General features: G+C 34.0%; 1 protein-coding gene across 2 annotated transcripts; it reads right to left on the reverse strand.

Annotated features, from left to right (window-relative positions):
• Nucleotides 1–7,916: 7,916 nt before the first annotated feature.
• Nucleotides 7,917–13,483, reverse strand: LOC110092252 (NAC domain-containing protein 75). Of its 2 annotated transcripts, none has more exons than XM_020816724.2 (7): nucleotides 13,303–13,483; nucleotides 12,293–12,438; nucleotides 11,979–12,159; nucleotides 11,265–11,836; nucleotides 10,028–10,270; nucleotides 9,790–9,897; nucleotides 7,917–8,673 (listed from the first exon to the last, which is right to left on the reverse strand). In XM_020816724.2, exons 2-7 carry the CDS (start codon nucleotides 12,377–12,379, stop codon nucleotides 8,590–8,592), a joined length of 1,275 nt encoding a protein of 424 aa, XP_020672383.1. In that variant the 5' UTR covers nucleotides 12,380–12,438; nucleotides 13,303–13,483; the 3' UTR covers nucleotides 7,917–8,589. The 2 variants fall into 2 exon arrangements, with proteins under 2 accessions (XP_020672383.1, XP_020672393.1); XM_020816734.2 differs by lacking the exon at nucleotides 13,303–13,483 and adding an exon at nucleotides 12,515–13,274.
• Nucleotides 13,484–19,934: the final 6,451 nt, after the last annotated feature.

Here is a 19,934-nt window from a genome sequence, read left to right on the forward strand (position 1 = left end):
GAAGGTCAGCAATCCAATAAAGCAAAGTTAACTAGAATTCTATCAAGTTTGATGTGAATAGGGTTTTCAACCCTTTGGTTAAACAATGTATAAAAAAGGTCAATCGAAGAAAGGTCTTGAACACTAGAATTAAAAACCATATTGTTCAGCTCCCCCACTCTACCATCAATTAATAGGAGCCACCATCTTTTTCAGTTTCAAATCTACAGCAATTAAAGTCACCAAGAATAACCCAAGGTGGATCCCGAAGAGGGATTAAGTCAACCAATTGATTCCATAAGTTTCTACGCTCATCCAAGCTGTTAGAAGCATAAACAACTGATAGGTAAATGGGGGGAAAGGATCCCAAAGAGAGAATGACATGAATAATTTGAGGAGAGGTAAGTAATTGGTTGAAGGAAAAGACAGAGGAGTCCCATTTTAACCAAATTCTACCAGGGGTAGAATCCAAAAAATTATTACAGTTACCTTCATTCTCAAAAGCAAGTGAGAATTTAAAAACCAAGGGTCTACTTCAGAGATAAGAGAGATTTTAGCTTCCAAGATACAAAAAAGCTTGAGCTCATGAGTATTAATCAAAGACTTACAGAATCACACTTTATCAGGGTTGTTAAAAACCCTAACATTCCAACTAGCAGAAGATGGCAAGGACATTAGGACTTTGTGGCTTTGGCCTTCTTGGCCGATTTACCCTTTGGAGGTTTAGCTTTGTTTGGAGATTTTCCTTTGTCAACTTTGGGGGAGGAAGGGGCTTTATTCAAATTGCTTAAATCAGGTGGATCATCGGCCAATTTAGTGAAGGAAGATGTCTCATTATCCGAATGGATATCCAGAGAATTAGGGGAATTAGATTCTTCAGTTTGCAAGGAGGAAAACTTGTTAATTAAAGGAATTTTAGGAGCTTGTAAGGTGCATAGAGAGGTAGGTTGCTCAGAAGAAGAGGTTTCTTCTATGGAGGAATTAAGGTTTGGTAAAAGAGAGGGTTTAATAGGAGGGAGATGAGGCCCAGACGCAGGAACCTCCTGTAGGTTAACAGGACCCGACTGAGGATTGGAAGAGTTCAAAACAGAGGAGGAAGGAGGCCTAGACGCAGGAACCTCCTGTAGGTTAACAGGGTCCGGCTGAGGATTGGAAGAGTTCAGAACAGAGGAGGAAGGGTGGGTAGAGGCTATGTTTCTGGAGGTAGGAGAAGGTTTTTTGGAAGTGGATATGAGCGATCGAGAGGATCTAAGCATGGATGAGCTTCTTCCTCTGGTTTTGGGGGGTTTAGGAGGAAGAATGGGTTGAGGGTTTGGATTTTTAGGACAAAAAGCACTACAGGAAAATCACTTATTACCGGCGGAATTTTCCGGCGGCTTTCCGGCGGTCAATTTTCCGGCGGCTTTCCGGCGGTCAATTTTCCGGCGGCTTTCCGGCGGTCAATTTCCCATATTATATGACTCTTCTAAATTCAAACAAAACCTCTATAAAAAATCAACACTAAGCGTATAGGAGTGTGGTTTTCTATAAATTTCTAGAAGGGGTTGCCAAGACACTTCATTGAATGGTGTGAGTATATAGCTTTTGATTATGCTATATTTTTAAACTCATTATTGACTTTGTCAAATTTATCTCGTTGAAAAATTCATTTCAACTATAAGCAAGTAAGTTTCTAGGATGCTTCTTAAAATGGCATCATGAAAATTTTTAATTTTGCTTCTTGATATCGTTGTGCTTTCTAGGTGAATTGCGCATTTTCAACTTTAAATTTATTAGCAATAGATTTTGAATGATCTTATAGTCATTTTTTGAAGTTTTTGAACCAAATATGTATGCTTTTGCCTGGAGACATGAAAAATTGATTTAAAGCTCATGTTTTCTTGTATGAGTTTTTTTGTTGCACATCACATATAGTAAGGACTAATAGTGTGTACACACATCACATATATGTTTTGTTGCTCAATTTTGCTATATTGTTCTCTTCATTCATTATGGTTATTTGGTTATTGGGTTTCATGTATTCCCAAATTTGTTGTTGTATTCTTGTTGTTGTTCGGAGTTGGGGCTATATATATGTCTGGGTGGCATTTTGAATCGGTGCTAGTGGAGGACTTTTGTTTTAGGTTTTGTCACTTGTCTTTGTCTGTTCTGCCTTGAATTTTTTAGCCCAAGTATTTTAAGTTGGTTTCATTTATGCTTGCTATGGTTTATCTGGCCTCCTCATTATTTGATTAATGTAATTCTCTAAGTTTGTTGTTGTCTCCTTGTTGCTATTCTATTGTTGGGGCCTTCTTTTTTGTTGGATGTTTCCTTTCTATCCTTTTGTGTTTGCCTCTTCTCTATGTGTCTGCTGTGATTTATGTTGTTTAATTAGTTACTCTTTTATGTTTTTGAAGCTGACGGTTTCTGGGGTTTTTTTTTCTCATTTATTTTTCAGGTTTTTCTGGGCTTCGATCACAGGCATTCTTTGATTGTTTTGATCCATTATGGCTCCTATTCCTTCTAGCTATGCACTTTCGCACTTTCATATTCCTCAACATGCTGTCAATTTGTTGTTATTGAATATCTCAGCTTTGGTCAGCTTATTTTTGGGTTTGGCTCCTTGCCTACCTTCCTTAGATTTTTTTTCTTTTTTTAATTTTTGGATTGTAATTAGATAGGGATTTTCTACGTTTAGAATTTTTTTCTTTTTTATTGTAGCTCTTTGAGCATTAGCAGGTTATCGATCCCTTTCGGGGCTTGTAACAAATTTTGAATACTAATATGTAGACCTATCCTTGCGTTTCTCCCAAAAGAGGCTAAGAGTGTATAGCCAAGTATTATTTATTATTAAAAGAGAAGAATATTCTAATTCAAAAAATTGTTGTAATAAAATGATAAAGAGATATAGATATTAGAAAAGAGATTAAAAAAATTTCACTTGAAAAAAATATAAATTTTATCAACATTGCACTGAAATCATCAAATTTTAATATATCATAAGAATATTTATATTACCAGTTTTGAAACATGTTGCCGAGTCGAGTAATAGTTGGCTCATGCTTGACACAGTAGCTCATAGAGCTCAACTCATAAGCCCTTTAATGAGTCGAGCCTAAACCTGCTCACAAGTCAGCTTGACTCTATTACACCCCTAATTAAAGATCATTTAATTTTATATCCCCAGTGAAGCTTAGCTTGGTTGGTGGGTGAGTGCGGTTCGGTAACCCCCAACCCGCATTTGATTCCCCTCGAGCGGCAACGCCTCTTAATTGGGGCCCATGAAGTGCGGGCTAGGAGGTGGTGGGTGCCACTTCTAGGTTAGCCGATGATTAGTACTCAAGCCGCCAAACGCCTCTTTGGGGTGGCAGCGGGTGGATACCCCATTCATAAAAAAAAAAAAGAAAAAAAAGGAGAGATCATTTTATATTAAATTTATATTTTATTGATATAAACTTTATTTACTCTATTATTAGTGTAATACATTGTCTCATTCATAATAGTCATCAGAAAAAATTAAAAATGAGAGAGAGAGAGAGAGACTCATTAGTGCATGTGTGTAGTGCTCTCTCTCCTCTCCCCTCTCCCCTCTCTTTTATTGCAACTAGCTATGAAAATTAGTTCATATAAGTTAAAATGTTATTTATCGAGTAATAAGACATGTGGAGAGAAATTAAAAAAAAAAATGTCAAAAAAGATAAGTGAATATGTCTCCATAACATTCTCATTTATTACGCACGACCATTAACTATTTGGAGCTATCCAACCCAACTTAATAGATTAACATTATTTTTGAGCCAAGAGCAGAGGTGTAAACGAGTTGAGTCGAGTTGAGTAGTACTATTATCGAGCTTTAAATAAATGTGATCATTAGAGCAAATAAAAACTGATTATGTTTACAAGGACCAATTAATTAAAATCAACCTCATAATATTTTTTATATTTTTTAAACCAAACTTTAGTTAGGAAGATTAATCACTACATGACAAAGTTGCTTGATCAGTTTGTTTCTTGCATTGTTAATCATGGTTAGAAAACAGCATTGGATTCTAATTGTGAGAGAGTTATCTGAAGATTTTAATAGGGGAGATGTACAGCTTTATCAATTATTTAATTTTCTTTTTGTTGAAGGGAATAATTGATGACCTAAGCTGAAAAGACAAAAACTTCACTAATATTCATTAAAAAATGGTCCAATATTAGGATTCACATGAGTACTAAAAAGTTTTATAGGTCATTATTTTATTATTCTATGATATAAGTAGGAGAGAGTGGGCCATGAATGAGAGGTAAGGTTTGGTGTTAGTAGGTAGGATTTGAGTTTGTCTAGCTAAGTCTATTTGCTTATTATATGGGTTAAAATATGGGACCCAATTTGGGGAAAACTAAAATAACTTGAGCATGACTCATTTAACCCATTTATGGATCATGCTAATTTCCAGTGACATCTTCGCAAAAATCATAAAGGAAACTTGAGAAAAAGATTGAGAAGCTCGATGTTGTAGCGGATAATGGATTTTCTTCACTGTGAACAAATAGTGCTGAGTAAAATAGATGAAATGAGGATGAGTTGGGGGCTAATATATCAAGGAATGATGAAATCCATGAGGATATGACCTAAATTAGAGGATCAATGACTAGTGAGGGCTGGAGAAGAGACGCCAAGAAGAATCATTGATTGATGAAAGCAAAGAGGAGATGAGCCGAGTTAATAGGATATAATAGGGCCAGTGCATGGGAGTAACAGCTATGGTTCATGTTGCCTACAAATTTAACTAGCTTATTAAGATTATTCAGTTTCAATGATAGGCTAGGCCAGTGTTGTCGTGTGAATCCCAACCTAGCTTGAGAATTAATGTCTATTTTTTTTTAACTCAAATTTGACTTGTATGATATTAATTGAGTTAAGCTAAACAATTTTCTTTTGTTTTCTTTTCTTTTTTGAATTGATTTCATGTTAGTGTGTCGTGTTACGTTGGATCATAAGTTAAAAACACGCCTTATAATGCTCAAGTTGTTCTAATTTGGGATTTAAAAATTTGAAGTTTGGATATTAGAAGCAACCTCCTTGTAATGTAGGAAGAAGATTCCAAAGTACAAGAAGCATTGGTTTAATAACACATCAGATAAAAAAAATAATAATAACACATCAGATAATTAAAAAATGTGTTGGTTTAAAAATACTAAGTTGTTAACCTCACTTATAATATTATACTTTTTGTTTGAAAATGTTTATGACTATTAGCATTTTTGGCATATATATATTTGGTCCCTCTTTGATTTGCACTACTTAACAGTGGTACAAAAGCTAATGATTTGGTTTTGATTTAGTGGTTCTCGTGATTGATGGCTCTAATAGATCTTTGATGTATTTATAATGATTAAATAGGGTTTTAAGTATAGATGTCTTGCATAGTGCCTCCATATGATTGAATGAGCTTTTGGTGCATAAATTTTAGCTTATGTTCGAAAATGAGTGATGAACCATATGGTTGAAGTATATACCAATGATGTTACCCGTAAAAAATTCACCGAAATGTTATGGGGAATTCCCGACAAACCAACTTCTTGTACCATAGGCTAGCATAAATTGGGAGAATGATATTAACAACATATTTCTAATAGATTATCCACATGTATCTTAAAATTTAAGCGGATAATCTGCTAACAATATCTTTATGATTGATGGATAAATATCTATAGGTAAGCTAAATAAACTATCCAACATAACCTAATTATGTAATATGAAGTGCCTCATTCAACTCTCTCTCTCTAAAATTCAGCTCTCTCTCTCTCTCTCTCTCTCTCTCTCTCTCTCTCTCTCTCATGCCTAGCCTAAGGCACATATCTGAAGACTCACACCTTTACCCCTTCTTATGCTTATTGGATCTACTACAATCAACTTCACTTGTTAGCTCTCCCTCTCATTGGCCTTAGCCAGTTCCTCTCACTTAGGGCATGCATCCAAACTCAAAATTGTAGTTGACCCAATCACTATCTTTGCCACTACCATTAATATTACTTGTTAGCTCTCCCTCATACAAAAATGAGTTTTCTCCTCAATTTATGGCACACATCCAAACTCAAAGCTATCATCATCGACCTAAGATGTGTAGTGTGTGGCTTAACCAATAGGGGTAGGGGAGGGAGTGAATTTGTGCGTCTTTAAAATTTATGGAATTTTGTTTAAAAAAATTAACTAACAATTGCTAGAAGAGCCATAAAAAAATCTTAAATCTATTATGTTTTCTTGAGAAACATTTAGAGGCAATCAAATGCAAGTTAGGAACAAGTTATTTTTAATTAAAATAAAATTTTGAATTGAAGAGCTTTTTATGAAATCATACTTTTACTTTAAGATGAAATCATAATTTATCAAGATTAAGATTAATTCCTTAATAAAAACTTTAAATGAAATAGATCACAATTATTATTCTTGAAGAGATTTGCTAGTGCCCAACATCATGTGATAGTTGGTGATCTAGTGGTGAAAGGCAAAAACCTGGAAAGTCCTTGGATGTGAGCGTCAATTGTAAGAACATCATATAATTGAGATACTCCTAAGAAAATATTCATGGACCAATACATTTTTTTTTAGTTGAAACCCACAAAGAGGCCTACGCGTTGATATAAAGTAAAATTACAAATCCTTAAAGAGATTTTCAGCCCTCTAATGCTCGAAGAGCTACATTCAATCAAAAAGATAAGAAAACCTAAGGGACCAATACCTTTCTTATTAAAAGGATTCACCATAAAAAGTTTTTGAGAAGCTAATGAACAAGGCCTCTAACCTTCAAGAGGAAGCCTCATAGTTTGCATTTTGAAATATCAGACTTAGCATAAATCAAGAATCAAAACCAATTTGACCAATTTCAACTATTGATATAAGGTAAGCAACTAATAAAGTTCAAGTAGAAAGTCCTTTATAAAGCAGAAATAGATATCATCATCATACATGATGTAAGTAGCATAAAAATAATAATATGCAAAAAATAAAAATATAAATAAGATTTATAGTAATTCGGGCTACCATATTTACCTCCCAAGTCCTATACTTTAAAATTTACACACACACACTCTCTCTCATTTTGCAATAAACAAGATGGAGAAGCCACTCTCCTTAATGGGTATTGGTGAAACGCCTATGTCTATACATACTTGCGAAGCAACATTACCCTGTCCTATCACTAGATTCTACATCACATTAAAAAAATTTCACAATATCAAAAGATCTTTACGGCCAATAATCAGCCGCCGGTAAAGGCATTAAACCGCCGGTTCGCCGGCGGTTTATATCGTCGGTTGTACCGACGGGTTGAACCGCCGGCGTTCGCCCTTAAAAGACCGGCGGTCTACCGGCGCCCTCCGGCGGTTTCAAAAACAAACGACGCCAACTAAACCGACGGCAAACCGTCGGTATATTTACCGCCGGTAAGCCGTCGGTCAAATAACCGGCGGTCTAACAGTCGGAAGACCGCCGGTTCAAAATCCGCCTGTAACCGGCGGTCTAAGCCACCGGCAAACCGCCGCAATAATAAACCGCCGGTGAAAGTTTCCTACGCGGTTTTTCCCGGCGGTCAAAAAACCGCCTTCAAGCCGCCGGTAAGGAAAAAAACCGCCGGTTAATATAGAGTAACCGCCGGAAAAAACCACAGTATTTCGACGTTTTTCCTGTAGTGTCTATCCCTGAGCTGCTTAATTCTCTCTATTCCTTAGCTGCTTAATTAGTGACAGGAAGCCTAATGCACTTAAATTCTTAAAGCAGAAGAGCTCAATATCACAAATCTCAGTGCTATCCAACAACTTGAAGCCTGATGTAAATGGTTTCTTCACAATATAACAATTAATTTTTTGAAGTTTAAGAATGGATCAGTGATCAACAACTTCTAAGCAACATTATATAAGTTCATATTTTGATACTATTAAGTTAGAAGCTCAAAGGAACTGAAGCAATTAAATGAAATAGAAAGACCAAATCAAAATCATCTCTTTCAACTCTGATTAAGGCCCTCCACATACAATACAACAAAAAATTGAAATGTTTGCTCTCTCTCGAAGAAAACTTCCTGATTTATCTCTTCTTCTGTGTTTAATATATAACATGTATATATAGGTTAAGAAAAACATTAAACATGAAAAATGAAAACAAATATTTTTGTAGGAAAATAACAAGAATCATCACAAATAAGCAATATATACCAGGATTATATAACTATGATGAACGCTGATTTTGATGAAAAGTGGCTCCAAGAGAGTAGGCCTTCTACTTCTCCTGCCAGTAACACCAGCCAGTACCTTTCTTTTTATTTTCTCTACCCTCTTTTGTTTCTTTTCCTTATTTTTTGAGTTTTTCTCATGAAATCCTTTCCTTCTCTTTTTTTTCCTAACAACTTTTTGAACTTCGTTTCCAACCAACCTGGATTATTATACAGTTAGTTTTGGCAGACGAAGCCTTTAGCTCATTGTCCAATAAACCATGAGAGAGAAAGAGAGAGAGAGAGAGAAGAGGTGGCCCTTTTCCCAGTTTTCCCCCAATTGATTCCTCTTTATGAGAAGTTTCCTAGCAAGTACTTATAATGATATATTTTCCTTGTTTACTGTGATGTTTCTTGGTTTTCTTCTTCTTTGTTATTACCCATGATGATCATGGCTGTCAGGTGACCAATACGAGTACTTTAGCCATTCTGTCTCTTGTGGTTGTGAAATTGATGTTTCCTGCAGAAACAAGCAATAGAAAATATCAAGAAAAAAATATAAAAGTTAAAGCAAAAGACAAGGAGATCAATACTTATGAGCTTTTTTATTTGGATGATTAAACTGGGACCTGTACAATAATATAAAGTAACAAATAAAATCAAATTAAGCTACAGGAAGACCTCTATGGGATGGGATAAGAATGCAGCAAAACTGGCTAAGCATTCCTCTCTCAGTTAGTTTTGGAATTTCTGTTTAGCTGTACTGTAATTACTTGACTGGTCTTTTTCCTTCTTAAAAGAATGAAAAGGTTATCCTGACCTCTTTCTTAAGAGGAACGCATATATAAATTGTCCATGGAAGCGCCAACATCAATTTTAAATCTACTGAGATGCTGAAAGAGAGGAGATGTTATTTTGTATATCCTTGTTTGATGAAATAGTAGACATTCAAATACAAAGAGCTCCTTTATTTTCTTTATCTTTCTCTTTATCTTTCCCTTTATCTTTTGGAAAACAAATTCTAAAAACATATTCTTTGCTGCTTATCCATGTGAGTGTTTGAGAATCAAGTGAGAAAGGAAACAACACACCAGCTAGTCAGAAGGTGATATATAGCTCCAGCATTTGCTCTTTCTACATATGATTTCCAAAAAGGAAAGTTCTGTTTTATCTTGGCCCTATAATAGGGGACCTAATGTTCCCTACTCTATTCTTTAAAACCTCAAAATATCCTCTCTTTCTCCATCTCTTCTTACTCAAACCATATATATAGATATATATTTAATTATTATTATTATTATTTCATTTTGATGTACTTGAAGAAAAATGTATGAGAATTATGTATAACATGCATGTCTTTGTTGATTTGCATGAGACGAGTAAGGCTCCTTCGATCCTATTTGGAACTAGAAATTATTCTGTTCAGACGTCGAACGCCATTCAAAGATTAACCAGAATGTGCCACGTCACCTCCTGCTAATTACCCGGCTCGGTACTGTTGACGTGGCACATTCTGGTTGGTCTCCGGACGGTAATCTGCATTCGGCGTCCGCATAGAATAATTTCTCAGGTGGAACATGCTTATCAAAGAATTCAATTCAAGCACTAGTAACAAGGGAATGACTAATCACTTAACTGCTTTTATATCAGTTGAAGTGCAGCCCATTATCAAATCTTCTAGACCAGCACCAGCTGATCTTTCCGCCAATTTCTGTTGTTGTTGCTGTCGTTGCTGCTGTTGTTGCTGATGAGGATATTAATCACAATCAAATGGTTAAACAATTATATATACAAATATTAACAAGACATTAATTTGTTAACTAGAGGTCTCCTACAAATTTTATTTAACGTTAATGAGCTCCTTAAGAAAATACCTCAAACTTATCTTGGAGAAGGATCCTTGAGACATGGTAGGGATCATCTAGAACCATGGTATTCTGATGTAGTATGGCTGAAATGGGGTTACTAGGCCTGCTTATGTCGAAGGCGGAGGCAGCGGCGGCCACCACCGCCGCCGATTGGTGTCGTTGATGATGATGATGCTCACGCTCTTCACGCTCTTCACGGCCCATTGATCCTTCTGTTGAATGAGTTGCAGCTGCTTCTCCAATTCCCACCTGCTCATCCAAAAAATAAGAAAAAGAGTTTCAAGCTCAGTTTCTTTTTAGTTCTTTTGTTATAGTTCTCTATATTACTTCATTTTCTTTTGAAAAATAAGAACTAGAGGAGGCATCACTCATTAAAAAAATGGAATAGGCTTCCACTAACTCCTGCAAAAAGCTGTACAACGAGGAGGATGCGCCTTTTGCATTCAAAATTGATGAACATAAATATATCCATATGACAAAATGATAAGTGATCATAAGTACCATAGAAACGCCATTAGAGCTCTGCAAAACAGTTCAAGATGAGCTTGTATGTGACCTACCTAGCAAACTTCTTGATACAAAACATGAACGAGCTAAAGCTTTACTCTCATGCTCAGCATTTCTATCAGGATATTTCAAATAAAAAAGTAACATATCCCCTCCAAATGTTCTCCTTGAACAGCTACAGTCATCTACTATCATGAATCATAATATCGCCTTGTTTCAGAAATGAGCTTTTGAGTTATATCTTCTCATCTCATTTTCTGATGAAGGACAAAATTAACTTAGCCTGTTTCATTATTGCACAACAAGCTTACCTTTATTACCATAAGAATTATATGTAGAAGAATACAGATCTCTATATATAAACAATTGAAGATAAGTAATTCTTTCCAAGAACTTTTTCTGTCCAAATTATCATATTCGCTACTTACCGGCGATAATATCGGCGGAAATTTCTTTCCTACGCGATCTATTCTGACGGTTTGTGAAACGCCAGCCTACCACCAAAAATTTTCAAAACCACCGAAAAATTTATTTTAACCGTCAGAACAGATCACTAATAATTGATGATTTTTCTGTAGTAACATTAATCCTCTCTATACAGCAACTTACCAAAAAAAAACATGCATGCAAGACCTAGAACAAGCCAGAACCTTACATGCACATAACCATGCAGGTATTTTTTATTTAATGAAAGTAAAACAGCAAAAAAATGAAAAAAAAAAATTCTATACTTCACCTCATCAAAACTCTTCCTGAAAGGGGCAAAGCTGAAACTATCAGTCTGCTGCAACTGCTCCATACCAGTACTGTACACTGCCATTCCTGCAACAGCAGCAGCTGCAGCAGCAACTGCAGCTACAGATCCGAGCTCTTCCCTCTTCTCGCTCACCACCTCCTTTGTTGATGAGCAACTCCCGCTACCATTACCACTGTCCTTTCCACCTGCCCCACTCCTCTCTGATGACCAACTACACTGCCTTGGTTGTGTCTGATAGAATATTTTTGAAACCACAAGCTCCCCTTCTTTCTCCTCCTCAAGTTCACCTAAGTGGTACTGATGCATCACCCAATTTGTCTTCTCCGGCTTCCTGTGCTTGCCAAAATTTGTGTATAGAACCAGTATCTTCTTGCATCCCTTCTGCTTCCCGTTCGCTGTAACCGGTCTCGTCTTCCCCGTCTTATGCCACCGAGTCTCGCCTCGTTGCACGTCGACTTCCGTCTGTATCTTCCTTCTCTTCCTCGTCCCCGTCGTGTACGCCTTGGATGGCCGGTGGAAGAAGTGCTTGCTCAACCCATCTCTTGTCACACCTTCATGAATATTTCACATGGAGCTAGAATTAAGAATCTTCTTTTTTGTAAGGAATGGAATTTATGCCACCTTCAGATCTTGCATATCTTATTAATATAATTCTAAGCATAAAATACTATGGGCCGGGGGATTAATTAAGACCTGGTAGTTTCTCAGGATGAGTGTAACAGATTCCATCTTCTCCTTCAATTGTGGGTATGAATTCATCTATAAGAGGGTGAGATCTCATACTGGATTGACAGGAAACCTTAGCTTCGAGGTGTTCTATGAGTTCTTGATCAGTAGGATCAAATTTCACCCCAGCAGGTAGCCCAAGCCAATCCTGACATAAAATTATCAAAAAAATTTAATAAAAAAATAATTGAAAATAAAGTTACAAAAGAAATTTAACATCAGAAAGCATCGGATTCTTGGTAAAGCTTTTTTTTTTTTAAATTAATTAAATTAATTCTTACTGGCTTTCTATCGAGTTTGTGGCCACAGCTTGGGCACTGCTTTGATCCGCTCATGATCTGATGCTCTTCTATGTTGCTTCTACTCATTTCTGGTTGATGATCATGAATCTTATAGACGAAAGTCTCTATTTTTCCTCATAAATATTCTGAATTACGTAGATGTCAGTCCATATAAGAAGAAAACAATAATAAAAGATGCATAATAACACATAAATATTGAACCTTGGAGAGTCCAGGACTGGTTCAGACAAAGGAGGAGAGGATGGAGGAAGGGGGAGAGGGAGAGAAAGGGAAGAGCTTTGCTGAATTTAGAAGGAATATATGTGAAGAGAAAAGCAGAATTATGATAACTTAAGCAAAAGCTACTTATATTTAAAAAGAGTAATAGATATTAAAAATTCCAATCAAATCCACCTACTTTAACCTATAAATTCATCAAGTAAAGAAAAAGGTATAGAACTACACCCCTTCAGTAACACATAAGACCTTAAGCCTACCTTAGATCATGAAACATGCAGTAGAGAGAGAGAGAGAGAGAGAGAGAGAGAGAGAGAGAGAGAGAGAGAGAGAGAGAGAAGAGAATTCTCTTTAATGTTTGGATACAAAAGGGAATTAAAGCAAGGAAACGGCCCACAAAACGGTGAGCTACTAGTCCGTTACCATAAACAAATTCAAAAGAACATAAACAAAGGTATTAATGCATAGTGATACAATTAAATGGAAGAGATAGAGAGGTATTGTAGAGAGAGAGAGAAAAAAACAAGCAGTGATGTGCAGTAAGAAGGAGAGATCAAAGACTTTCTTCCTTTACAAAAGAAGATGATGGAAAATTCCAAATCTAGAAATAAGGAACAGTGATGTGCAGTGTGAATTGGCTCTTCTTCCTTGCATGAGATGATGAGATATCAATGGTTTTCTTCTGTTCTTACTCCTACTTATGAATTTCGAACAAAAGCCAGAAAAAAAAAAAGAAAAAGAAAAAGAAAAGAAAAGATGGTAAGAGAGCTCACATGGGTTTTGAGATTGTGTGCTGAAATGATGATCCTTTTTTGCAAGAGGATTGCTCAGCAAACTTAGAGAGAGAAAGAGAGCTGGTTATAGAGAGAGAATGAAGATCTAGTGATAGAGAGAGAGTGTGTGAATCCAAGCAACGGTTGCTTATGATGCAAGGCAAATGAGCAGTACACTCGATGGATATCTTATAAAATAATGTCAGAAAAGAATTTGTAACACATGCGGGGAGAGCAAAGTTTGAGGGAGAAGCACGGTCATGTGTGATAGTATGGAATTTGATAATTATACCCTTTATTTTCTTAATTTTCGGTTAGTCCACTTCCGCCTATTCCACGTGGACTTGACGAAATTCGGGGTGAGATTAGAGATGGAGTGTGCGGAAGGGTTTGCATGTTGGGTACGGGATTGTCGTGGAGAGCTAGAGAGAGAGATTGGGTCTGAGATCCTGTGCAGTAGGAGCGTGGAATTGTCTATAGAATTAATCTGAATCCGTTTATACTATTTCGAGATTCGTGCTCTCGAGGTGATAAGAAGCGATACTTTGCTGTGTACTAATCTTAAAGATAAATCAAAGGCGAGAGATCGATAATACTATCCTTATGCATGAGAATTTAGATGTAGAAGTAATGGGTGGCGATTAGCTTAATTAATTAAATATTTTTAAATTTATTATCATATTCACATAATTTTGTTAGTTAATAAATATATGTATTTCTATCCTTATAAAAATATTAAGAAAATAAAATAAATAATTTTTTTCTATTTTGAATTATATTGTTAATAAACATTGCACAATATTTTATTTTCTAAAAAATTGGTGTAAAATCAATGCATAATTAAACAAAAGAATATATATTATAAAATTGAAATAATATTTTCGATAAAGTAAATTTTAATTTATTTATAAAACTAATATCTAACTTTTTTTATTGTAATAATATCAACAAAATTCTGAAGAATACAATAAAATTAAAATATTTTTTTTCCTGCAAATTTCTAATGCTTTTTTTTTTTCATTCTTTGAGAGTTTGTTTTATAAATAATTATTTTTTGAATATTACAAAACCAAATATTCCAATAAAATATAAAATTAATAAAAAATATGTGCTTTTTTATCTAATAATATCTTTTTTACTTTATTTCAATTCCTTATGTCTACGGAATTAATAATTTATTTTGGTTGATACAATGAACTCATCGCATAGGTTAAAAAGCATTGGAATCTTCCATTATGGCATTAATTTTGATTGATTAAGTGTTTAATAAAAGCTTTATTCTTCAATGATTATGATTCTTATTTTAAATTGGGAGTATGGGCAGCCTAATCATTATTAAGATTTATTTATGTCTTTTATTAGAAATGGTCCAATGATAGTTGAGTTTTTTAAGATATATTGTTTAATTAGTCATTTATGTTCTATTAATACTATTGTGAAAGATATACAGATAGAAGTCTTGTAAAGGAGAGGAGAAAAAAAAATTTGTTATCACAAGATAGAATGTGGATGTCTTGAATTGACTATCTTGGATAGGAACTAGAATATAGTTGGCAATATTAATGGCTTGGTTAGGAGAACATCTAGCTGATGTTTAGACAGAAGTAATAGCACGAGTTTGATGAATTCATCTGCTAGCTAGCTTGTCGTGAACAATCCCAATGTGTTTGGTTTGTTTGTGAAAGAGAAAATTTATGATGATATGGATAGCAGCTTGGTTGTCACAATGTATAAGTGAAAAGATATATATATATATATAGTTAAAACCACAAATGGGACCTACGCGTTAATATCCAAAAAGGGGTTATAAAGTCCTTAGAAGGAATCTCGAGCTCGCTAATGCTCATAAGAGCTACAAGAGAAAATAAAATAAATTTTAAAAGCCGGTGGTTCATTATACTAAGAATTATAAAAAAATCTAAGTACATTCTAGGGCTGCAAGTAGACATCACCCAAAAAAGGAAAAACAAAATAATAGCATTCAACACAATCTTCTGGCCACCAGATCTGCACAAAGTCAACACTCCAACACAAAAAGTAATTCGACAAGAATAATGGGAGGAGTAGATATTTAAGCATTTGACATATAAAAGGAGAAGAAAAGTGTCAAACCCTTCCAGGAGAATAAACACAGCAGTCACGATTCGTGTGAGAATCAGTAAGGTACCACAAAATAAAAGAAGAAGATATAGCATATACAGAAATAAAGTTCTCAGTAAGGTATCACCCATAACATAAACAATCAAAACCTTGATGTTAGCAGCAGACTTAACAGAGATAGGGCAATGAATATTCTCAATAAACCTCATAGCCATGCGGGTATCAACCAAAACAGGAAGAAGCTCAAAGGCAGTTACTAAATTAAGGGACATAGTAATCAACGACAAGCCGCAAGGCTCACTATTAAAAAAGTGGCTAAAAGATAAATAATAAGATGAATCCAGACAACTCACGTACCAAACAAACTTCGCATTCTCCTGGAGCAGAAAAAGCTCCATAAAACAGCTATCTCCGTAACACAAAGAAGTTAGAGCCAAAGGACTCCTAAATAAATTTAGTAGCTAGTCAACAACCAGAAATAATAATACAAGCCACCTAAAAGTCAAATAACTGCAACCCAGATAGCCAGCATCAATTAAAGAAACCTTAGAGCCCTCCAGAAATAGCAACCACTAGCAAACCAACCAGAGAAACTCACAAAGGCAAAAAAACAAACGGTGAAGCCAAAATAGGAACATGACTCGCAAGAAAATGGCAGATAAACCAGAACAGGGCACTCAAGCATTACGAAGATAAGGAATCGCGCATTTGTCCAGGTTAATCAAACCTCTTAACAAAGAAGGAAGATTAAAAACATTAAATTCCTAAAAAATATCAATGTGACAACCATATTTGGCCAACCAATCTGCACAATTATTTCCCTCATGATAAATATGAGAAATAGAGTAATTAAGATTAGGGAGGGAATTTTTTATTTTTCTAATAGTGTAAAAGTCATGAGAATTTTTAGCCGCTTCATTTTGAATGATGTGAATTAAAAGTTTAGTATCAACCTCAATGACCACATGCTCAATGCCCAATCTCTAACAAATATTCAAACTATGAGATAAACCCATAAGTTCAACAGTAATGACAGAACAAAAATTAAGAGGACCAGAGAAAGTAGCAATAACCCCAACATTATGGTTACGAATGATACCACCCATACCAGCAACACGAGTACCAACCGACCCATTAGAGTTGAGTTTAGCATAAGGGGAAGTAGGTTTGAACCACCTCATAATATGCTCAATTTTCTCCACTGAACCACCATCAATAGGAATGCCAAAATGAGCAACTAATTGATGATAATTTTTAAAATTTTTTATCGAAATAAAATCGATAGACTGAAAATGTAGAATATTATTTCTAACATTGGTAATGATTTGGTTAGCATCCATCTTGATTTCATTATGCTTAGAATCATTCCTAGCCTTTCAAAGGTACCACATAATCAGAATAGGGAGTAGATTATAAATGTGACCTTTGGTGTTAGTAAATCAATGTTTAAGAATGTCAGCAACATCATAATTAGCATTCATAATACCTTTATAAGCAATATTAAAGAAATAGAACTAAACTTTTTGAGCAATCACACCATTAATAAATACATGCCTAATACTTTCAATATTAAAGCAACATTGACACTTAGAAGCAAAAATAAAATCTTTTCTCCACAAAAGATTATCCACATGAAGGCAACCTTTAAGACATCTCTAAATCAAGATATAATAAGATAAAAGAATATTATTATGCCAAAGAGAAGCAAAAATTTGAGAAACATCATCTAATATCATTCTAAACTTTTTTCAAATTGAATTTATCAAAGGAGGATAAATTAAAAAGAATTTTATCCTTACATTGTAATTGTAAAGGGACTTACAAAATTTTATCAATCATGTCATTCGGGATAACCTCTAAAAGTTTACTAATATTCCAATCACCATTCTGAATAAAAGAGTGAACCTTAGTATTAATAATAGTATGGGTATTAAGAAATTTATTAATAGAAAACATATCCAACTAATTGTCTTGCCGAAAGGAAACATCACCTTTCCCAAGGCCCCATTGAATATATTGTTCAATATCTCATTTGATGTTGCAAAGCCTTTACAAACAAATGAATCAGAATATTTATAGTGGCAAACCAAAGGGTTAAGATCTTTACAGTATTAAACATTCATAAACTCGACCCATAAGATGTTGTTAGCTTTAAAAGCAAACCATAATTTATGCGAGAAAGCATGCATAGTGTCAAGAATATTCTTGCAAACTAAAGAACTCTCATTGAAAACCCCATACACCTTGTTCCAAGTAGACCAATTAATACAAGACTTATTATTTTTAGAACCCAAAAAAAAAATTACTGAGCATTCTCTTCATTCTAATATAAATCATGGAGGAATGTCAAAATTAATATATTTTCTAAATATCAAAATTAGTTTTAAAATTATATATATTAAATTTTGAGATCTTTGAGTGAGGAGTTTGAAATCTTAAGCATGGGTTGAGCTTGATTAAATAGAATTTATATGGAATGATGATTAATCAATGAATAATTATTTTGCTAATTATTCATTGATTAATCCTTCAATTAATTGAGCTCTAAATTGATTTGCATGTTTAGGGTACACACACCACATAGTTTAAGGCTCTCCTAAATTTAGGAGTTGATTGTTTTTTGTGCATGTTTATGTATATGTTGTATTCAAGGGTTAGAATGACATTGATTGCAAACTTACAACTTAGTGTCATTAAGGATAATAATTAAGAATCTTTGTCTAGAAAACTTAGATTAATTCTAGAAATTAGGATATACATCCTTTTAACTCAAAACTTTAAACATAGTGACATGTACAGCCACTAAGAATATTTTCTCTGATTTTAGGAATAATTAAAATACTTAATTAATTAATCCATTAATTAAGCCTTAAAAATATTCTAAAAATTTTAATAATCAAATTTAAATCTAAAAAATATAAATAATATCTCTAACTAATCAGAATTGAATCTTTAATAAATGAAAAATAAAATCACTTTTATTTGATAGCAAACCAAGGCTTAATTCAATTTTAAGTAAAATTGAAAATTTAATTAATTAAAAATAATTAAAAAATTCAAAAAATTTCAAAACACTTAGGAATCTCTCCTTAGATCATTTCTGACCTTTGAAACTAATTTCAAGGAGTTGGGATCTCATTTAAAGCAATATCACAAAAAGCCCCTTAATTAAATAATTTTAAAAATTTCTAATAAATACACAAACTTTGAAAATTTATTACTAATTCAAGAAAAAATCAAATCAATCAAATTCAATTGCATTCAACTCAAATAATGTCTAATATTTATTAAAATGATTAAAATTTTAGAAAACCATTAAATTAGAAAAAGTCAACATTCGGTCAAACTTAAGTCAAAATCATTTTAAAACTTTAAACATTCATAATAAAAAAAAAAAAATCTAATTTTAGCGTACTTACAGTCTAACTGATTGTATTAAGGTCTAGTATTTTAATAAAATATTAATTTTTTAGAAAACACTCTTAATTAAAAAGTCAATTTTTAACCCCTTAATTAAATGATTAAAATAATACAAAAAATTCTTAAAACTTAAAAATAAATTTAAAACTTTAGAAATATTTAATCAACCCTAAAACCAGTAATCAATCAACTTTAATTAAAATTTATTAATTTTTAAACCTTAATTAACTTAAGTCACTTAATTATATCAGGTATCATTGGGTAATCCAGGCCTACGAGGCTATTAAATTAGCCCCAAGGAAGGTGAAATGAACTTCACGGCCTCGGTGAGAAATAAAGGTGATATCCAACCAAGAATTAAAATCAATCTTAAAATTAATTTCAAATCATTAATACTTAAACTTTAATTAAATATTTCCTTTAAGCCTTTCAACCAATCAAATCCTTAAACAACTTTAATTAATTGCCATACCTAGTGTGATGCCCCAGGCATCCATAGTGAAAGGATTCGTCTGACATTCTGATCGAACTCCATTCCAGTTGCCTTGCTCGGACCTGAAATTGTTAACCACATATAATGAGCTTAAATAGCCCAGCAGGTCACCAAAGCCTACAACTGAAATCAAAGCACGGCGATGCTATCAATATGCATGTCAATCTATCAAACTGAATCAGTCAATGGTCAATGAGTCTATGCAGTGGAAATCAAATCAGTAGTCGATGCAATCCGAAAATCAATAGTCAATAAAACCAGTCAATGCAGCGGCAGGCAAATCAATCATTTCAATTCAATCAATCAATATCCGTCAATCAAATCAATACGGTCAAATCAATGAAATCAGTCGAGAAAAGCAATACGGAACAATGAATCTATACGACAATCAATACGGTACAGAAACAGTAGGCAGTAGTACGATGTCCATGTTCATGCTATCAATACAGTATCTATATCTATCAATGTCCATATCAATGCTCAGTAGTATCAATGCCAATCAATGAAATAAATAAAATCGTACGATACAGCAAATCCGATCAATTCAATAAAGCAGAAATCGATAAATCAATAAATCCGTTCAATAATAAATCAATTCAATAAATCCATCAATATCAAT

Source organism: Dendrobium catenatum, unplaced genomic scaffold (genome assembly GCF_001605985.2).
Source record: "Dendrobium catenatum unplaced genomic scaffold, ASM160598v2 fragScaff_scaffold_1400, whole genome shotgun sequence".
Lineage (NCBI taxonomy): Eukaryota > Viridiplantae > Streptophyta > Magnoliopsida > Asparagales > Orchidaceae > Dendrobium > Dendrobium catenatum.